The 16,040-nt window shown below is 35.9% G+C and overlaps 1 protein-coding gene across 4 annotated transcripts in view; it reads right to left on the bottom strand.

Annotated features, from left to right (window-relative positions):
* Window positions 1–16,040, bottom strand: part of ZFAND4 (zinc finger AN1-type containing 4) — a 67,738-nt gene that overhangs the window by 31,983 nt on the left and 19,715 nt on the right. For 3 of the 4 annotated variants that reach the window (NM_001302672.1, XM_021071865.1, XM_013983439.2), the window contains exon 3: window positions 846–921. The exons of the other annotated variant lie outside the window; for it this stretch is intronic. In NM_001302672.1, the coding sequence (NP_001289601.1) occupies window positions 846–921 (76 nt within the window). The remainder of the gene's footprint in view (window positions 1–845; window positions 922–16,040) is intronic. 4 annotated transcript variants of the gene reach the window in all.

Genomic DNA, 16,040 nt, shown 5'->3' with positions numbered 1-16,040 from the left:
GTGTTAAATATATACATAATTATGTGCTGGCTTATCAAGCATAGTGCATACCCTCTAAAATATAAAAAAGATATAGCAATGCACATAAACATAAAATGTTAACTTATTTACTTGTATAAATAATGAAAAAGTGAAGATGTTTTCATAAGCCTTAAATATGATATAACATCCCAGAATAAGAGCATGAAAAAGGACTTCTGTAATCATGTGGTTTAGCCTCTTCATTTCACATGTCAGGAAAAAGAGGCCCTAAGAAGAAAAGAAACTTGTTCAAGACCCAAAGTGTTAGAAATAGCAGATCTATTTAATAAAATAAAACAACAGAAAAATAGATCTACAAGATCTCTGACTCCCACTGCTCTCCCAGCTATTCCACATGGCCTCTGACCTTTTTGTTCTTAAGGACAGAGTGAACAATTACATGAGCAAGAAAAAAGGTTAGATAGTGTATCTGCAACCACTGGTACACACAGTGTCACTTAGGAAAAACAAAAGAGCAATAAACTCTTGTGGAAATAAAGAGTTTTCATGTAGCCAGGTGGGAATGGGTCAACAGTCAAAGAAAGGAGCAGAGAAGGCAAGATAAGAAGAAGATCCTTAAAAAGACAGGGATAAATACCTTGGCATGAATAATGAAAAAGTAAAACAAAAAATCAGAGGACAAGGACCAGGTGGTAGGGGTACTGAGCCAATACATCTTAAGTTTAGGATTTACACTGAAATTGAGGGATAAGAACTATTCAGAAGAAGAAAAGACATGATTCAAGGACTCAGAAGCAAAACACTAGCATATGAAGTCATAATTCTGAGCATCTATAAAACAGCTAATATGCAATTACACTCACTTGTAATCACTCAAGCAATAATCATCTTCCAGTTCCATGTTATTCCAAATTAAGTGCTGCTGACAGATGGGAATACCTTAGGGGAAGGTTATAAAAGAATGGTTAAAAATTCAATAGAATCTTTGAAAGAGTATGATACAAATTTATTTTATTAAAGAATGAACTAAGTTAAACATACTTCTAAATTGAATCTTGGATGCTTAGCAAAAATGTACAGAATAATAGGTAAGAGGCATGGCTAAAAGTAGATGTGGTTTTAATCCATTCACTAGAAAAGAAGAGTATGCTTTAGTAACTATCTGGCCTTGAAACAAAGTATAAGATTAGGAAGCCCTTTAAAAGACAAGATATTGGAGCTGACTAGCATCCATGAGGATGCAGGTTTCATCCCTGGCCTCACTCAGTTGCTGTGAACTGTGGTGTGGGTTGCAGACGTGGCTCGGATCCTGCGTTGCTGTGGCTGTGGCGTAGGCCAGCAGCTGCAGCTCGGATTCGACCCCTAGCCTGGGAACCTCCATATGCCATGGGAGCAGGCCTAAAAAGACAAAAAAAAAAAAAAAAAAAAAAAAAAGGACAAGATATCTTGTGCATAAGCAATGAGATCCTTCTGTATAGCACAGGGAAGTATATCTAGTTGCATGGTGATGGAACATGATGGAGGATAATGTGAGAAAAAGTATGTATCACTGGGTCACTTTGCTGTACAGCAGAAATTGATAGAACACTATAAATCAACTATAATGGAAAAAAATAAAAATCTTTTTAATAAAAAAGTGAAAGACAAGATGTCTTGAAATCATCCCAGGAGAGTTTCAGGTTTAAGGCCTAGAAAACAGTTCTAAATATGCCAAGGACAGACTTCATTCAGTGACATTCAGTGTTAAAAGTGCATTATGAGGAGTTCCCTCATGGCTTGGTGGGTTAAGCATACAGTGTTGTCACTGCTGTGGCTCTGGTTACAGCTATGGCACCGGGTCTACCCCTGGCCCAGGAACTTCCACATGCTGTGAGCACGGCCAAAAAAATTTAAACCTATCTTGTTAAAATATATTGTTTCCAAATCACGGTCCTTATAGAAAATGAAACGTTTATTTCAGTACCATTTAATTTTTTTAAAAACAGTATTTTATGAGTGAAGGACAAGCAAAATGGGTGAAGGGTGTTAAAATTTACAAACTCCCAGCTCTAAGGTAAGTCATGGGGATGTAAAGTACAACATAGAGACTACAGCGGAGAATACTGTGCTGTACACCTGAAAATTGCTAAGAGAGTAGATTTTAAAAGTTTTAATCATAAGAAAAAAAATTTGTGGAGTTTCTATTGTGGCTCAGTGGGTTAAGAACCCGACTAGTATTCATGAGGACAAAGGTTAGATCCCTGGACTTGCTCAGTGGGTTAAGGATCTTGTGTTGCCGCGAGCTATGGTGTAGGTGGCAGACATGGCTTGGATGTGGCGTTGCTGTAGCTGTGGTGTAGGCTGGCAGCTGCAGCTGATTCCTAGCCTGGGAACTTCCATGTGCTGCAGGAACGGCCTTAAAAAGAAAAAGAAAAAAATGTGTAACTATTTATGCTGATGGATGTTAACTATTAACTAGACATTGCACTAACCATTCTGCAGTATAGTTGTCCCTCAGGATCCAAGAGATACTGATTCCAGGTCCCCCTCAAAACCCAAAATCCTAGGATGCTCAAGTACGTTATATAAAATGGCATAGTATTTGCACATGACCTACACACATCCCCCTGTATGCTTTAAATCATCTCTAGATTACTTAATATACCTTAATGTAAACACTGTGTAAACAGTTGCCAGCATAATGTAAATTCAAGTTTTGCTTTCTGGAACTTTCTGGAATTTTTTCCACAATATTTTTTGATCCACATTTGTTTAAATTCTCAGATGCAAAACCTGAGGATATGAAGGTCCAATGACAGACACAAATATCAAACCCTTATGTCTGGAACTAATATAATGTCAGTTATATCTAAATAAAAATATACATGGAATATTTAATTTAGTTTACCGCCCTTAGGAGTTTGTATTCTAAAAGTCTGTTCCCAGAGTAACATGTCCACATGAAATGATGACTGTTTAAGGTGAGTTTATTTAGTGATTCAGATGGCATCTTTGATACCTCTTCTGAAAGGAAAGGTCAATGACCCTATAAATATAACCTTGCAGAAAATACAATTTCCCATACAAATACTATTAGAATTTCACTGTTAATCCATTCCAAAGGCAATAGTCTACATCTATTAACCCCAGGCTTCCAATCCATCCCACTCTCTCCCTCTACCCCTTGGCAACCACACGTCTATCCTCCAAGTCCATGATTTTCTTTTCTGTAGAAAGGCTCATTTGTGCCATATATTAGATTCCAGATATAAGTGATATATGGTATTTGTCTTTCTCTTTCTGACTTACTTCACTCAGTATGAGAGTCTCTAGTTCCATCCATGTCTCTAGTCACTTATGATGTAGCATGATAATGTGAGAAAAAAGAATGTAAACATGTATGCGTAACTGGGTCACCTTGCTGTACAGTAGAAAACTGATAGAACACTGTAAACCAGTTATAATGGAAAAAAATAAAAATCATTATATATAAAAAAATCATTAATCTTACCACCTCAATGTTCGAATGTAATTATAGTTCATCATTTCTTATTAACATACTTTTTTGTAAAGCCCAAACATTAATTTAAAAATAATTTGACCTTGGAGTTCCCATCGTGGTGCACCAGAAATGAATCCAACTAGGAACCATGAGGTTGCAGGTTCGACCCCTGGCCTCACTCAAGAGTTAAGGATCCGGCATTGCTGTGAGCCATGGTGGAGGTTGCAGACGTGGCTTGGATCTGGTGCTGCTGTGGCTATGGTGTAGGCCAGCAGCTGCAGCTTCAATTAGACCCCTAGCCTGGGAGGCTCCATATGCTACAGGTGAGGCCCTAAAAAGACAAAAGACAAAAAAAAAAAAAATTGATCTTGAAAAAAAGCGTATTATGGGCAATTTTCAATGCTGAAAATTATGGCCTATAAGACAGTTTCTTTACATTTCTGTGACGATAAAGGAATATTAAGGCAGATCCTATACTCCAGCATAATTAAACTTTTTTCTCCAATTGCAGATTTGAATGCCCAAAGAAAATTTAGACCGCACTAGCCAGAGAGTGAGCATTATTTACTCAATAAAACATTTAATGAATACAAATACTGATGTATGAATAACCTTTTCAAATATCTCATATACTGCCTTCTTAAGTTACTTTTGTTTATGATACTATAAAATAAGCTGACCAGAGGAGTTCTCATCATGGCTCAGCAGAAACAAATCTGACTAGCATCCATGAGGATGCATGTTCCATCCCTGGCTTCGCTCAGTGGCTTAAGTATCCAAAATTGCTGTGAGCTATGGTGTAGGTCGCAGACACGGCTCAGATCTGGCCTTGCTGTGGCAGTGGTGTAGGCTGGCAGCTGTAGCTCCAATTTGACCCCTATCCTGGGAACCACCATATGTCTCAGGTGCGGCCCTAAAAAGACAAAAAAAAAAAAAGAAAACTTGACCAGAATAAAAGCAGTAAGCGCTATATGTGTTCTTGTTTATTATTGTAAACCTGGCACTGTTAAAATGTTTGACCTGTATTATCATCCTGTAACAAGGAGTTCCTGTCGTGGCTCAGTGGTTAACAAATCCAACTAGGAACCATGAAGTTATGGGTTCAGTCCCTGGCCTTGCTCAGTGGATTAAGGATCTGGTGTTGCTGTGAGCTGTGGTGTAGGTCGCAGATGAGGCTTGGATCTGGCATTGTTGTGACTGTGGTGTAGGTTGGCAACTATAGCTCCGATTAGACCCCTAGCCTGGGAACACCATATACCACAGATGCAGCCCTAGAAAAGGCAAAAAAAACAAAAAAACAAAACAAAACAAAAAAATTTCACTGCAACAACAATAATCTTCTGAACTAGGGATCACTTTCATGCTTATTTCACAGATAAAACTGAAGCACTGAGAGATGAAGTGACACACAGAGCATGTAGATTAGAGGTATAAAGCCCTAGCTGACTAACTCCAAAGACTGTATTCAATCTTTATGCTAATTAGTCTCTTATTCTAGGGTGGTCCTTTGCCTTTAAACCTCAGCTCTTATTTCTTATAAATATATCCAGGAAAATTAATCCCTATTAAGCAAATATGTCTTCTCAAAAGACAAACTGCATATACACAAATTTATATTCAGTGTTTATAAAACTTCTACAAATTAAAATATTTCTTCACTATAAAAATAATGACATGAAAAATAGATAACACAAAAATATATAAAAGAAAATTAAAACTGTAATCCTAAATCCAATAAAATCCATTTTCAACATTTGGAGTATATTCATTTTTAAAACTTATTTTTAATAAAATGGGAGCATACTTTGTTAGCTGTTTTATACACTGTTTTCACTTATACTGTATATTTTTTTCACATCAATAAATGAAAATACACATTGTATTTAAGGCTGGATGTTACTTCAATATATGTTTCTGTCATAATTTATTTACCCAGTTCCCTACTAAGATATATTTTCACCTTATTTTTTGTCACTACTATAAACAAAGCTGTAAAAAAAAAAAAAAAAAGCTGTGACAAGTGATATATGAGTCCACTTGTACTTGAGAGAGAGTGTGTGTGTGTGTGTGTGTGTGTGTCTTAGTCTATTTGGGCTGCCACAACAAAATACCACAGACTGGGTGGCTTAAACAACAGAAATTTATTTTTTTCACAATGCTAGATAGAGTCTGGGAAGTCCAAAATCAAAGTGCCAGTTTCATTTTGAGGCCTCTTCTCTTGTAGATAGCTAAAACTTTCCTGTGTGCTCACATGACTTCTCTAGGTGTAGTCAAAGGGGAATTCCCTGGAGAGGGTGTGGAGATAAAGGAACCCTAGTACACTGTTGGTGCAATTGTAAATTGGTGCAACCACTGTGGAAAGCAGTATGGAGATTCCTCAGAAAACTAAACATAGAACTACCATTTGATCCAGCAATCCCACTCCTGGGCATCTATCCAGAGAAAACCACGACTCGCAAAGACACATGCACTCCAATGTTCACTGCAGCACTCTTTTCAATAGCCAAGACATGGAAACAACCTAAATGTCCATTGACAGAGGAGTAGATCCAGAAGAGGTGGTACATATACACAATGGAATATGACTGAGCCATCAAAAAGAACGAAATACCAGCATTTTTAGCAACATGGATGGGCCTATGCTAAGTGAAGTCAGTCATACAATGAGACACCAACATCAAATGCTTTCACTGACATGTGGAATCTGAAAAAAGGACAGATGGAACTTCTTTGCAGAACAGATGCTGACTCACAGACATTGAAAAACTTATGGTCTCCGGAGGAGACCGTTTGGGAGGTGGAGGGATCTGCTTGGGCTGTGGGATGGAAATCCTGTGAAATCAGATTGTTATGATCATTATACAACTACAGATGTGATAAATTCATTTGAGTAATAAAAAAATGAAAAAAAAGGGGGAATTCCCAGGTGTGTCTTCTTATAAGGGCGCTAATCCCATCAAGGGGTCCCACATTTACAACCTCATTTAACCCTACTAATGACTCAAACATGTTTCTTATGCCTTTTTTAGAATTTTCACACAGATAAGTGTTTGATAACATTAATATCTGCACTTAGAAAATAAACCATAATTAGTAGGACTTATGGATAATTAAAGACAATGGTGGAACCATAGGAAATATCTCCCTATATTTCCCCCAAAAACAATACACAAAAATAAAGATGGAAATGAATCTACATGGAAACTATGCCCTCAGCCATCATGACTTGAAGATAGAGAATATCCGAACTTCAAAATAACTGGGAACTAAAAGGGGTCTTACTCTATCCCAGGGTGGGAAATCTCGCATTCCTGCACCTGCAGGACTGATGAAGGAAATTTTGGAGACATTAGAGAGGGAAGCTAGTGATGAGCTCAATATAAAATCATTACAAGGAAGAAGAAGGAAATTCTAAGTCTGAAAAGTCTACAAAAAGGACTCAGGTATCCAAACAGTGACTACAAAGAAAGGACTTCACAAGCAATGTGAAGGAGCTTTTGCAGGAGGCAAAAAACAAAAGAGGAAGAGAATTCTTTAGTATTCAGTAGTCGGGGGAAAAGGAGAAAGGAGTAAAAACTTAAGATTCTTGTAAGACAAAAGAGAACCACAAAACTGGAGGACTTTACAACTGCCCCCAGTCCTTACCATCACCATCAAACAAAAATAAAATATCTACTAAAATATCTGGACATTGCTATACTGACAGAACACCATCAAACAGAATCTGTAAAACATCCTAGTACCACAAAAATCAACAAGAGAAAAAAAATAACAAATCCATACAGAGGTAATAGCAAAACTAAAAAACAAAATTCCACACCTATCAACCAAAGTAAATTTTACCCAGAAAAAAATAACCATGAAGTGGAAGAAAATTATAACGTCTCACCCCAGAGTTAAACATACTCAAGCATTTGAAGACATGAAAAAACACTCTGAATAAGAAATTCAAAAATTAAGAACAGAAAATTTCAAAAGGAAAGGGGAGGGAAATGAATGAAAAAGACTGCTGACAATACTCAGAAAATATATGGAGGAAAAAGAAAAAAACCACCTCAAAAATAAAGAATGAACTGCAAGATATCATGAGATAATAGATTCAAATACTTACTTAGTAAGGACAGTCCAGCAAACAACCAAGAGTATGAAAATGACATAAAGTAAGAAGAGGTCAGAAATGAAAGGCTGAGAAGGACGAATATTCATACTATCAAAGCTCCTAAAAAAAGAAAAAACAAAATAGTGGAACTAATACTTAGAACTACAATCCTAGAAAACTTCCAGAAATAGAAGACCTGAATCTACACATTGAAAGGATTAGGTAAATAGGATTATTAGCCCAGAATTTTTATGCCCAAGATATATCCTAGTAATAAAATGATTTGATTTCAATGACAAAAATAAAATTCTCAACAGCTACATGAAAAAAATCAAATAAATTATAAGGCAAAAGAATCAGATTTGACTTTACAAGAAAACAAACAATCTGATTTTTAAAATGAGCAAAGGACTTGAACAGACATTTCTTCAAAGAAGACATAAAGATGGCCAATAACAAATGAAAAGATGGTCAACACTACCAATCATCAGGTCAATGAAAAACAAACCACAATAAGATATCACACCCTGTATAGCACTTTTGATGGAACATGATGGAGGATAATGTGAGAAAAAGTGTACATGTATGTGTGACTGGGTCACTTTGCTATACAGTAGAAATTGACAGAACACTGTAAACCAACTATAATGGAGAAAAATCATTTAAAATAAAAGGATATCACAGCCACGAGCATGTCCACTATCAAACTCAGAATATAACAAGTGTTGGTGAGGATGTGGAGAAACTGGAAACTTGTGCCCCACTGGTGGGAATAAAAAATTGTGCAGCTATAATGGAAAACAGCAATGCAGGCTCCTCAAGATACTACAAATAGACTTATTACCATATGATCCAACAATTCCACTTCTGGGTATTTATTAAAAAGAAATCAGGATCTGGAAGAGATATTTGCATGCCCATGTTTATTGCATATTTACTTATAACAGCCAATATATGGAAGCAACCTAAATACTTACTGACAGATGAATGGATAAAGAAAATGTGCCACAAACATATAATGGAATATTATTCAATAGTAAAAGAAATCCTGCCACGTGCTACAACATGGATGAACCTTAAAAACACAGAGCTAGGAGTTCCTACTGTGGCGCAGCGGAAACGAATCCAACTAGGAACCATGAGGCTGTGGGTTTGATCACTGATTTTGCTCAGTGGGCTCAGGATCCAGCATTGCTATTAGCTGTGGTGTAAGTTGCAGACGCAACTCGGATCTGGCGTTGCTATGGCTCTGGTGTAGGCCGCTGGCTACAGCTCTGATAAGACCCCTAGCCTGGGAACCTCCATATGCCATGGGTGCAGCCCTAAAATGACAAAAGACAAAAAACAAAAAACAAACAAAACAAAACAAAAGCCCATAAAGCTAAGTTAACTAAGATAATCATGAAAAGACAGTGCATGATTCAACCTATATGAAGTATCTAAAGCAGTCAAACTCTTAGAAAGTAGAATGATGGTTTGCCAAAGCCTAAAAGAAGGGAGAAAAGCACAGTTGTTCAATAATAGAGAGCATCCCTATTGGAGATACAGAAAAAGTTCCCAACTCAAAAAGGCATTGCTCATAACTTGAAGACAGATAATTCTGCATACATGATTACTTTCTGGGGAATCTAATAAGAGGATGATCTTAATCCAACCAATATATTATGAGAATAACTTCAGCAAAAAGGTCAATGGTGGGCATTTTAAAACATAAAAATGTACATTTAAGAGTAAAAAAAAAAAGTGAGAATGGAACTTGTAGGGCTAATATAGAAACTTTTATGTGTTGTAAGAAAGTGAGAAAGGATTTTCAATTTGCCACATAAAATAACACCATAAAGAAAATATGTGGTAAAGAAAACTGATCAAGAAAGTTCTCTTTACAGAGCTATCCAAGATATATTATTAAGCATAAAAAGCAAAATACAAAAGATCATAATATGTTACCATTCATGTTAGAAAGAAGAGGATATATGAAATTATGCATGTATCTGCCCATTTGTGCAAAATAAAAACAGGGAGGATAAATCAGAAACTGATGAGATTGCACAGGGAACTATATCCAGTCTCTTGGGATAGACCATGATGGAAGATAATATAAGAAAGGCAATGTATATATACATATGACTGGGTCATTTTGCTACACAGCAGAAACTGGCATGACATTGTAAATAAACTATACTTTAATATTAAAAAAAATGAAAGAAACCAGTGAAATTGAATCAATTATTTATAACCTTCCAAAGCAAAAAGCCCTACGGCCAAATAGTTTCATTGGTGAATTCTACCAAATATTTAGAAAAGAAATTACATCAATTCTCTATTATTGCTTCCAGAAGATAGAAGCAAAGGAATATTTCCTAACACATTATATAAGGCCAGTATTTCCCTAATACCAAAAAACAGACAAAGATGTTATGAGAAAGAAAAACTACTGGAGTTCCCTGGTGGCCTAGCAGTTAAGGATCTGGCATTGTCACTACTGTGGCTTGGGTCACTGCCATGGCATGGGTTTGATCCCTAGCCTGGGAACTTCCACAGGCTGTGCTGAAACAAAGAAAAACACACACACAAAAAAGAGAGTAGAACTAAAAGACAATTACTTTCTAATAAAGAAAAGAAAGCTACAGACCAATATGTCACACGAACATAATGAAAAAAATCCTCAACAAAATATTAGCAAAACAAATCCAATAATTTATAAAAATAATCATATACCATGACCAGGATAGATGTATCCCAAGTATGCAATGCTCAATGATCATCCAAGAATCATCACTTCTTATACAACTCAAAAGCAAAAAAACCAACAACCCAATGGAAAAATGGGCAAAAGATCTGAATAGACATTTCTCCAAGGAAGATACACAGATGGCCAACAAGCACATGAAAAAATGCTCAACATCCCTGATTATTAGAGAAATGGAAGTCAAAACTACCATGAGATACCACCTCATACCAGTCAGAATGCCCATCATTAATAAGTCCACAAATAACAAGTGCTGGAGGGGCTGTGGAGAAAAGGGAACCTTCCTACACTGTTGGTGGGAATGTAAACTGGTACAACCACTATGGAAAACAATATGGAGTACCTCAGAAAACTAAATACAGAAGTACCATATGACCTAGCAATCCCACTCTTGGGCATATATCCAGACAAAACTTTCCTTAAAAAAGACACATGCACCCCTATGTTTACTGCAGCACTATTCACAATAGCCAAGACATGGAAACAACCTAAATGTCCATTAACAGATGAATGGGTTAAGAAGATGTGGTATATATACACAATGGAATACTACTCTGCCATAAAAAAGAACAAAATAATGCCATTTGTAGCAACATGGATGGAACTAGAGACTCTCATACTAAGTGAAGTAAGTCAGAAAGAGAAAGACAAATACCATATGATATCACTTATATCTGGAATCTAATATACGGCACAAAGGAACCTTTCCACAGAAAAGAAACTCATGGACTTGGAGAACAGACTTCTTGTTGGCAAGGGGGAAGGGGAGGGAGTGGGACAGATTGAGAATCTGGGGTTAATAGATGCAAACTATTGCATTTGAAATGGAAAAGGAATGAGATCCTATTGTATAGCACTGGGAACAATATCTAGTCACTTGTGATGGAGCATGCTGGAGGATCATGTGAGAAAAAAGAATGTATATATGTATGTGTGACTGTGTCACTGTGCTGTATAATAGAAAATTGACAGAACACTGTAAACCAACTATAATGAAAAAAATCATTAAAAAAAACAAAAATCATCACTTTACCAGGTTAAAGAAAAATCACATGATCATATCAATAGATGTAAAAACACATTAGACAAAATCCAACATTCATTCTTGATAAAAATTGCCAGCAACTTAGAAAGAGAGGGTATCTTCCTCAACTTGACTGAAAATGAGGGGATGGAGAAAGATATTCCATGCAAATAGAAATGGGGTAACAATATTTATACCAGCCAAAATTGATTTAAACAAAAACAAGTAACAAAAAAGATTATTGCTTAATCATAAAGAGATCAATATACAAAAAGATAATATTGTAAATATACATGCAGTCAACATAGGAACACCAAAGTACATAAAGTAAATATCAACCTCCATAAAGGGAGAAATTGACAGCAACACAATAATAGTAAGGAACTTTAACATCCCACTTACACCAACGGACAGATCACCCAGAAAGGAAATCAATAAGGAAACACAGGCCTTAAATGACATATTAGACTAGATTCACTTAATAGATCTATACAGACATTCCAATCAAAAGCAACAGAATACACATGCTAATCAAGTGTCCATGGAACATTCTCCAGGATAGATCACATAATAGGTCCCAAAAAAAAGTCTCAAAAAATTTTAAGAAAACTGAAATCATATCAAGTGTCTTTTTTCTGACTGCAACACTGAGATTAGAAGTCAACTACAAGGGGAAAAAAACTGAAAGAAAAACCCACAAACCCATGGAGGCTAAACAATATGCTACTAAACCACCAATGGATTATTGATGAAATCAAACAAGAAATAAAAAATATCTGGAGGCAAATGAAAACAAAAACACAACACAAAATCTGTGGTACAGAACAAAAGTAATTCTAAGAGGGATGTTTCTAGTGATATAAACCTACCTCAGAAAACAAGAAAAATATCAAATAAACAACCTAACCTTACACCTAAAGGAACTTAGAAGAACTAACAAAACCCAAATTTAGGTGAAAAAAAAAAAAAACATAAAGATCTGAGCAGAAATAAATGAAATAGAGGCTAAAAAAAATGAAAAAAAAATCAATGAAACTATGAGCTGGTTGTTGAAAAGAAACAAAACTGATAAATGTTAAGTCAAACTTGTCAAGAAAAAAAAGAGAAACGGCACAAATTAATGATAAATAAAAAGAAGTTACAACTGACACCGTAGAAACACAAATGATCACAAGAGGTTACTACAAACAATAATACGCTAATAAAATGAACAACCCAGAAGAAATGGACAAATTCCTAGAAACATATGAGCTCCCAAATTGGAACCAGGAAGAAATAGAACATATGCATAGACTAATTACCAGTTATGAAAGTGAATCAGTAATAACAATTTTTAAAAACCTCCCAACAAAAATCCAAGCTCAAACATCTTTACAAACGAATTCTATCAAACATTTAAGAGTTAACACCTATCATTCTCAAACTATTTCAAAGAACTGCAGAGTAAGGTACATGTCCAAACTTATTCTATGAGGCTAGAATCAACATGATACCAAACTCAGACAAAGATAACATGCAGAAAAGAAAATTATGGGTCAGTATCACTGATGAACATAGATGGAAAAAATCCTCACCAAAATATTAGCAAACTGAATTCCACAATACATTAAGAAGATTATACACCATGAAGAAGTGGGATTCATCCGAGAATGCAAAGATGGTTCAGGATCTGTAAATCAATGTGATACACTCTCACACCATATACAAAAAATAAACTCAAAAATGGCTTAAATACTTAAACATAAGACAAGACACCATCAAACTAGAAGAGAAAATAGGCAAAACAATCTCTGACATCAACTGTACAAATGTTTTCATAGGTCAGTCTCCCAAGACAATAGGAATAAAAACAAAAATAAATCAATGGGACATAATCAAACTTAGAAGCTTCTGTACAGTAAATAAAACTATTTTTAAAAAGAAAAGACAACCTACAGTATGGGAGAAAATAGTTGTAAAGGATGGAACAAACAGGACTTAATCTCTAAAATATACAAACAATTCATACAACTCAACAGAAAAAAAAAAACAATTAAAAAATGGGCAGAAGACCTAAATAGACATTTCTCCAAAGAAGACATAAAGATAGCCAAAAGGCACATGAAAAAATGCCCAACATCACTAATAATTTGAGAAACACAAATCAAAACTACAGTAAGGTACTACCTCACACTGGTCAGAATGGCCATCATTAATAAGGCTACAAATAACAAATGCTGGAGAAAAGGGAACTCTCCTACACTTTTGGGAATGTCAATTGGTACAACCACTATGGAAAACAGCATGGAGGTTCCTCAGAAAACTATCGAACTATCATATGATCCAGCAATCCCACTCCTGGGCACATATCCAGACAAAACTTTCATTCAAAAAGATATATGCACCCCTATGTTCACTGCAGCACTATTCACAATAGCCAAGATATGGAAACAACCTAAATGTCCATCAACAGATGAAATGGATTAAGAAAACGTGATACATATATACAATGGAATGCTACTCTGCCATAAAAAGGAACAAAATAATGCCATTTGCAGCAACATGGATAAAACCAGAGATTCTCATACTAAGTCAAAAAAAAAGACAAATACCATATGATATTACTTATATGCAGAATCTAAAATATGGAACAGATTAATCTATCTAAAGAATAGAAACAGACTCACAGACATGGAGAGCAGACTTGCGGTTGCCAATGGAGCAGGAGAGGGAGTGGGGTAGACTGAGAGTTTGGGGTTAGTAGATGCATACTATTATATTTAGAATGGAAAAGCAATGAGGTCCTAATGTATAGCACAGGGAACTATATCCAGCCACTTGTGACAGAATATGATAGAAGAGAATATGAGAAAAAGAATGTATATATGTATAACTGGGTCACTCTGCTGTGTAGCAGTAATTGACAGAACACTGTAAATCAAATATAATAATTTCTTTAAATGTGATACACCACATTAACAGACTGAAGAATAAAAATCATATGATCATCTCAATAGATGCAGAAAAGGCTTTTGACAATTTCAACATCCATTATGACAAAAACTCCCAATGAAGTAGGTATAGAGGGGACCTACCTAAATATAATAAAGACCATATATGAAAAGCCCCTAGATTACATCATACTGAAAGCATTTCCTCCAAGATTAGGAGTAAGACAAGGATCCCCAGTCTCACCACTTTCATTCAACATAGTCCTTAGCCATAGCAATCAGATCAGACAAAGAAATGAAAATAATCCTAATTGGAAACAAGTAAAATTATGATTGCAGATGACATGATATCATACATAGAAAATCATAAAGATGCCACCAAAAAACTACTAGAACTCATCAATGAAGTAAGTAAAGTTGCAGGATGTAAAATTAATAAACAGAAATAGGTTGTATTTCTAAACACTAACAACAAACTCTCAGAAAGAGAAATTAAGAAAACAGTCTCATTTACAATCACATCAAAAAGGAAAAATTGGGAATAAATCAAACAAGGGAGGTTAAAAACCACTATCAGAAAAATACAAGACACTGATGAGAGAAACTGAAGACTACACAGACAAATTGAAAGGTGCACCATGCTCTGGGATTAAAAGAATTAATACTGTTAAAATGACCACATTACCCAAGACAATCTACATATTCAGTGCATTCCCTATCAAAATACCAATGGCAGTTTTCACTGAACTATAAAAAATTATTCTAAAATTCTAGAAATACAAAAGGCCCCAAATAGCCAAAATAATCTTGAGAAAGAAGAACAGGGAGTTTCCTTCAAGGCTCAGCAGTTAACTAATTCCATAGGATCCATGAGGATGTGAGTTTGATCCCTGGCCTCACTCAGTGGCTTAAGGATCCAGTGTTGCTGTGAGCTGTGGTGTAGGTAGGTAACTGACATGGCTCAGATCCCGCATTGCTGTGGCTGTGGCATAGGCCCACAGCTGAAGCTCCAATTCGACCCCTAGCCTGGGAACTTCTATATGCTGCAGGTGCAGCCCTGAAAAGAAAAAAGAAAAAAAAACAAAGAGAAGAAAAACAAATTGGAGGTATCTTGTTCCCTATTTCAGACTATACTACAGGGCTACAATAATCAAAACAGAAGGGAGTTCCCGTCATAGCTCAGCAGAAATGAATCTGACTAGCATCCACGAGGATGCAGGTTCAATCCCTAGCCTTGTTCAGTGGGTAAAGGATCCGGGCATTGCTGTGAGCTGTGGTGTAGGTAACAGACGAGTCTTGGATCCTGAGTTGCTGTGGCTGTGGTGTAGGCCAGAGGCTATAGCTCTGGGAATTGGACCTAGCCTGGGAATTTCCATATGCCATGGGTGTGGCCCTAAAAAGACAAAAGACAAAAAATAAATAGAGTAGTATGGTACTGGCACAAAAACAGACACACAGATCAAAAGAACAGAATAGAGAGCCCCCAAATGAACTTGCACTTATATAGGCAATTAATCTATGATAAAGAGGCAAGAATATACAATGGGGAAAAGATAGCCTCTTCAATACTTGGGAAAACTGGATAACTATATACAAAAAGAAACAAACTGGACTACATTCTCACACCAAACATAAAAATATATTGAAAATGGACTAAAGACTTAACTGTGAGACCCCAACCATAAAACCAGGAGAAAAAGCTTTTGAAAATTTCAAAATTGTCAAAACACAGCCAATATGCTCTTTGACCTTAGTCTTAGTAATATTTTAGGGGG

This window comes from Sus scrofa, chromosome 14 (genome assembly GCF_000003025.6).
Source record: "Sus scrofa isolate TJ Tabasco breed Duroc chromosome 14, Sscrofa11.1, whole genome shotgun sequence".
In the NCBI taxonomy this organism is placed as follows: Eukaryota; Metazoa; Chordata; class Mammalia; order Artiodactyla; family Suidae; genus Sus; species Sus scrofa.
This window is presented reverse-complemented; position numbering and strand designations above follow the sequence as displayed.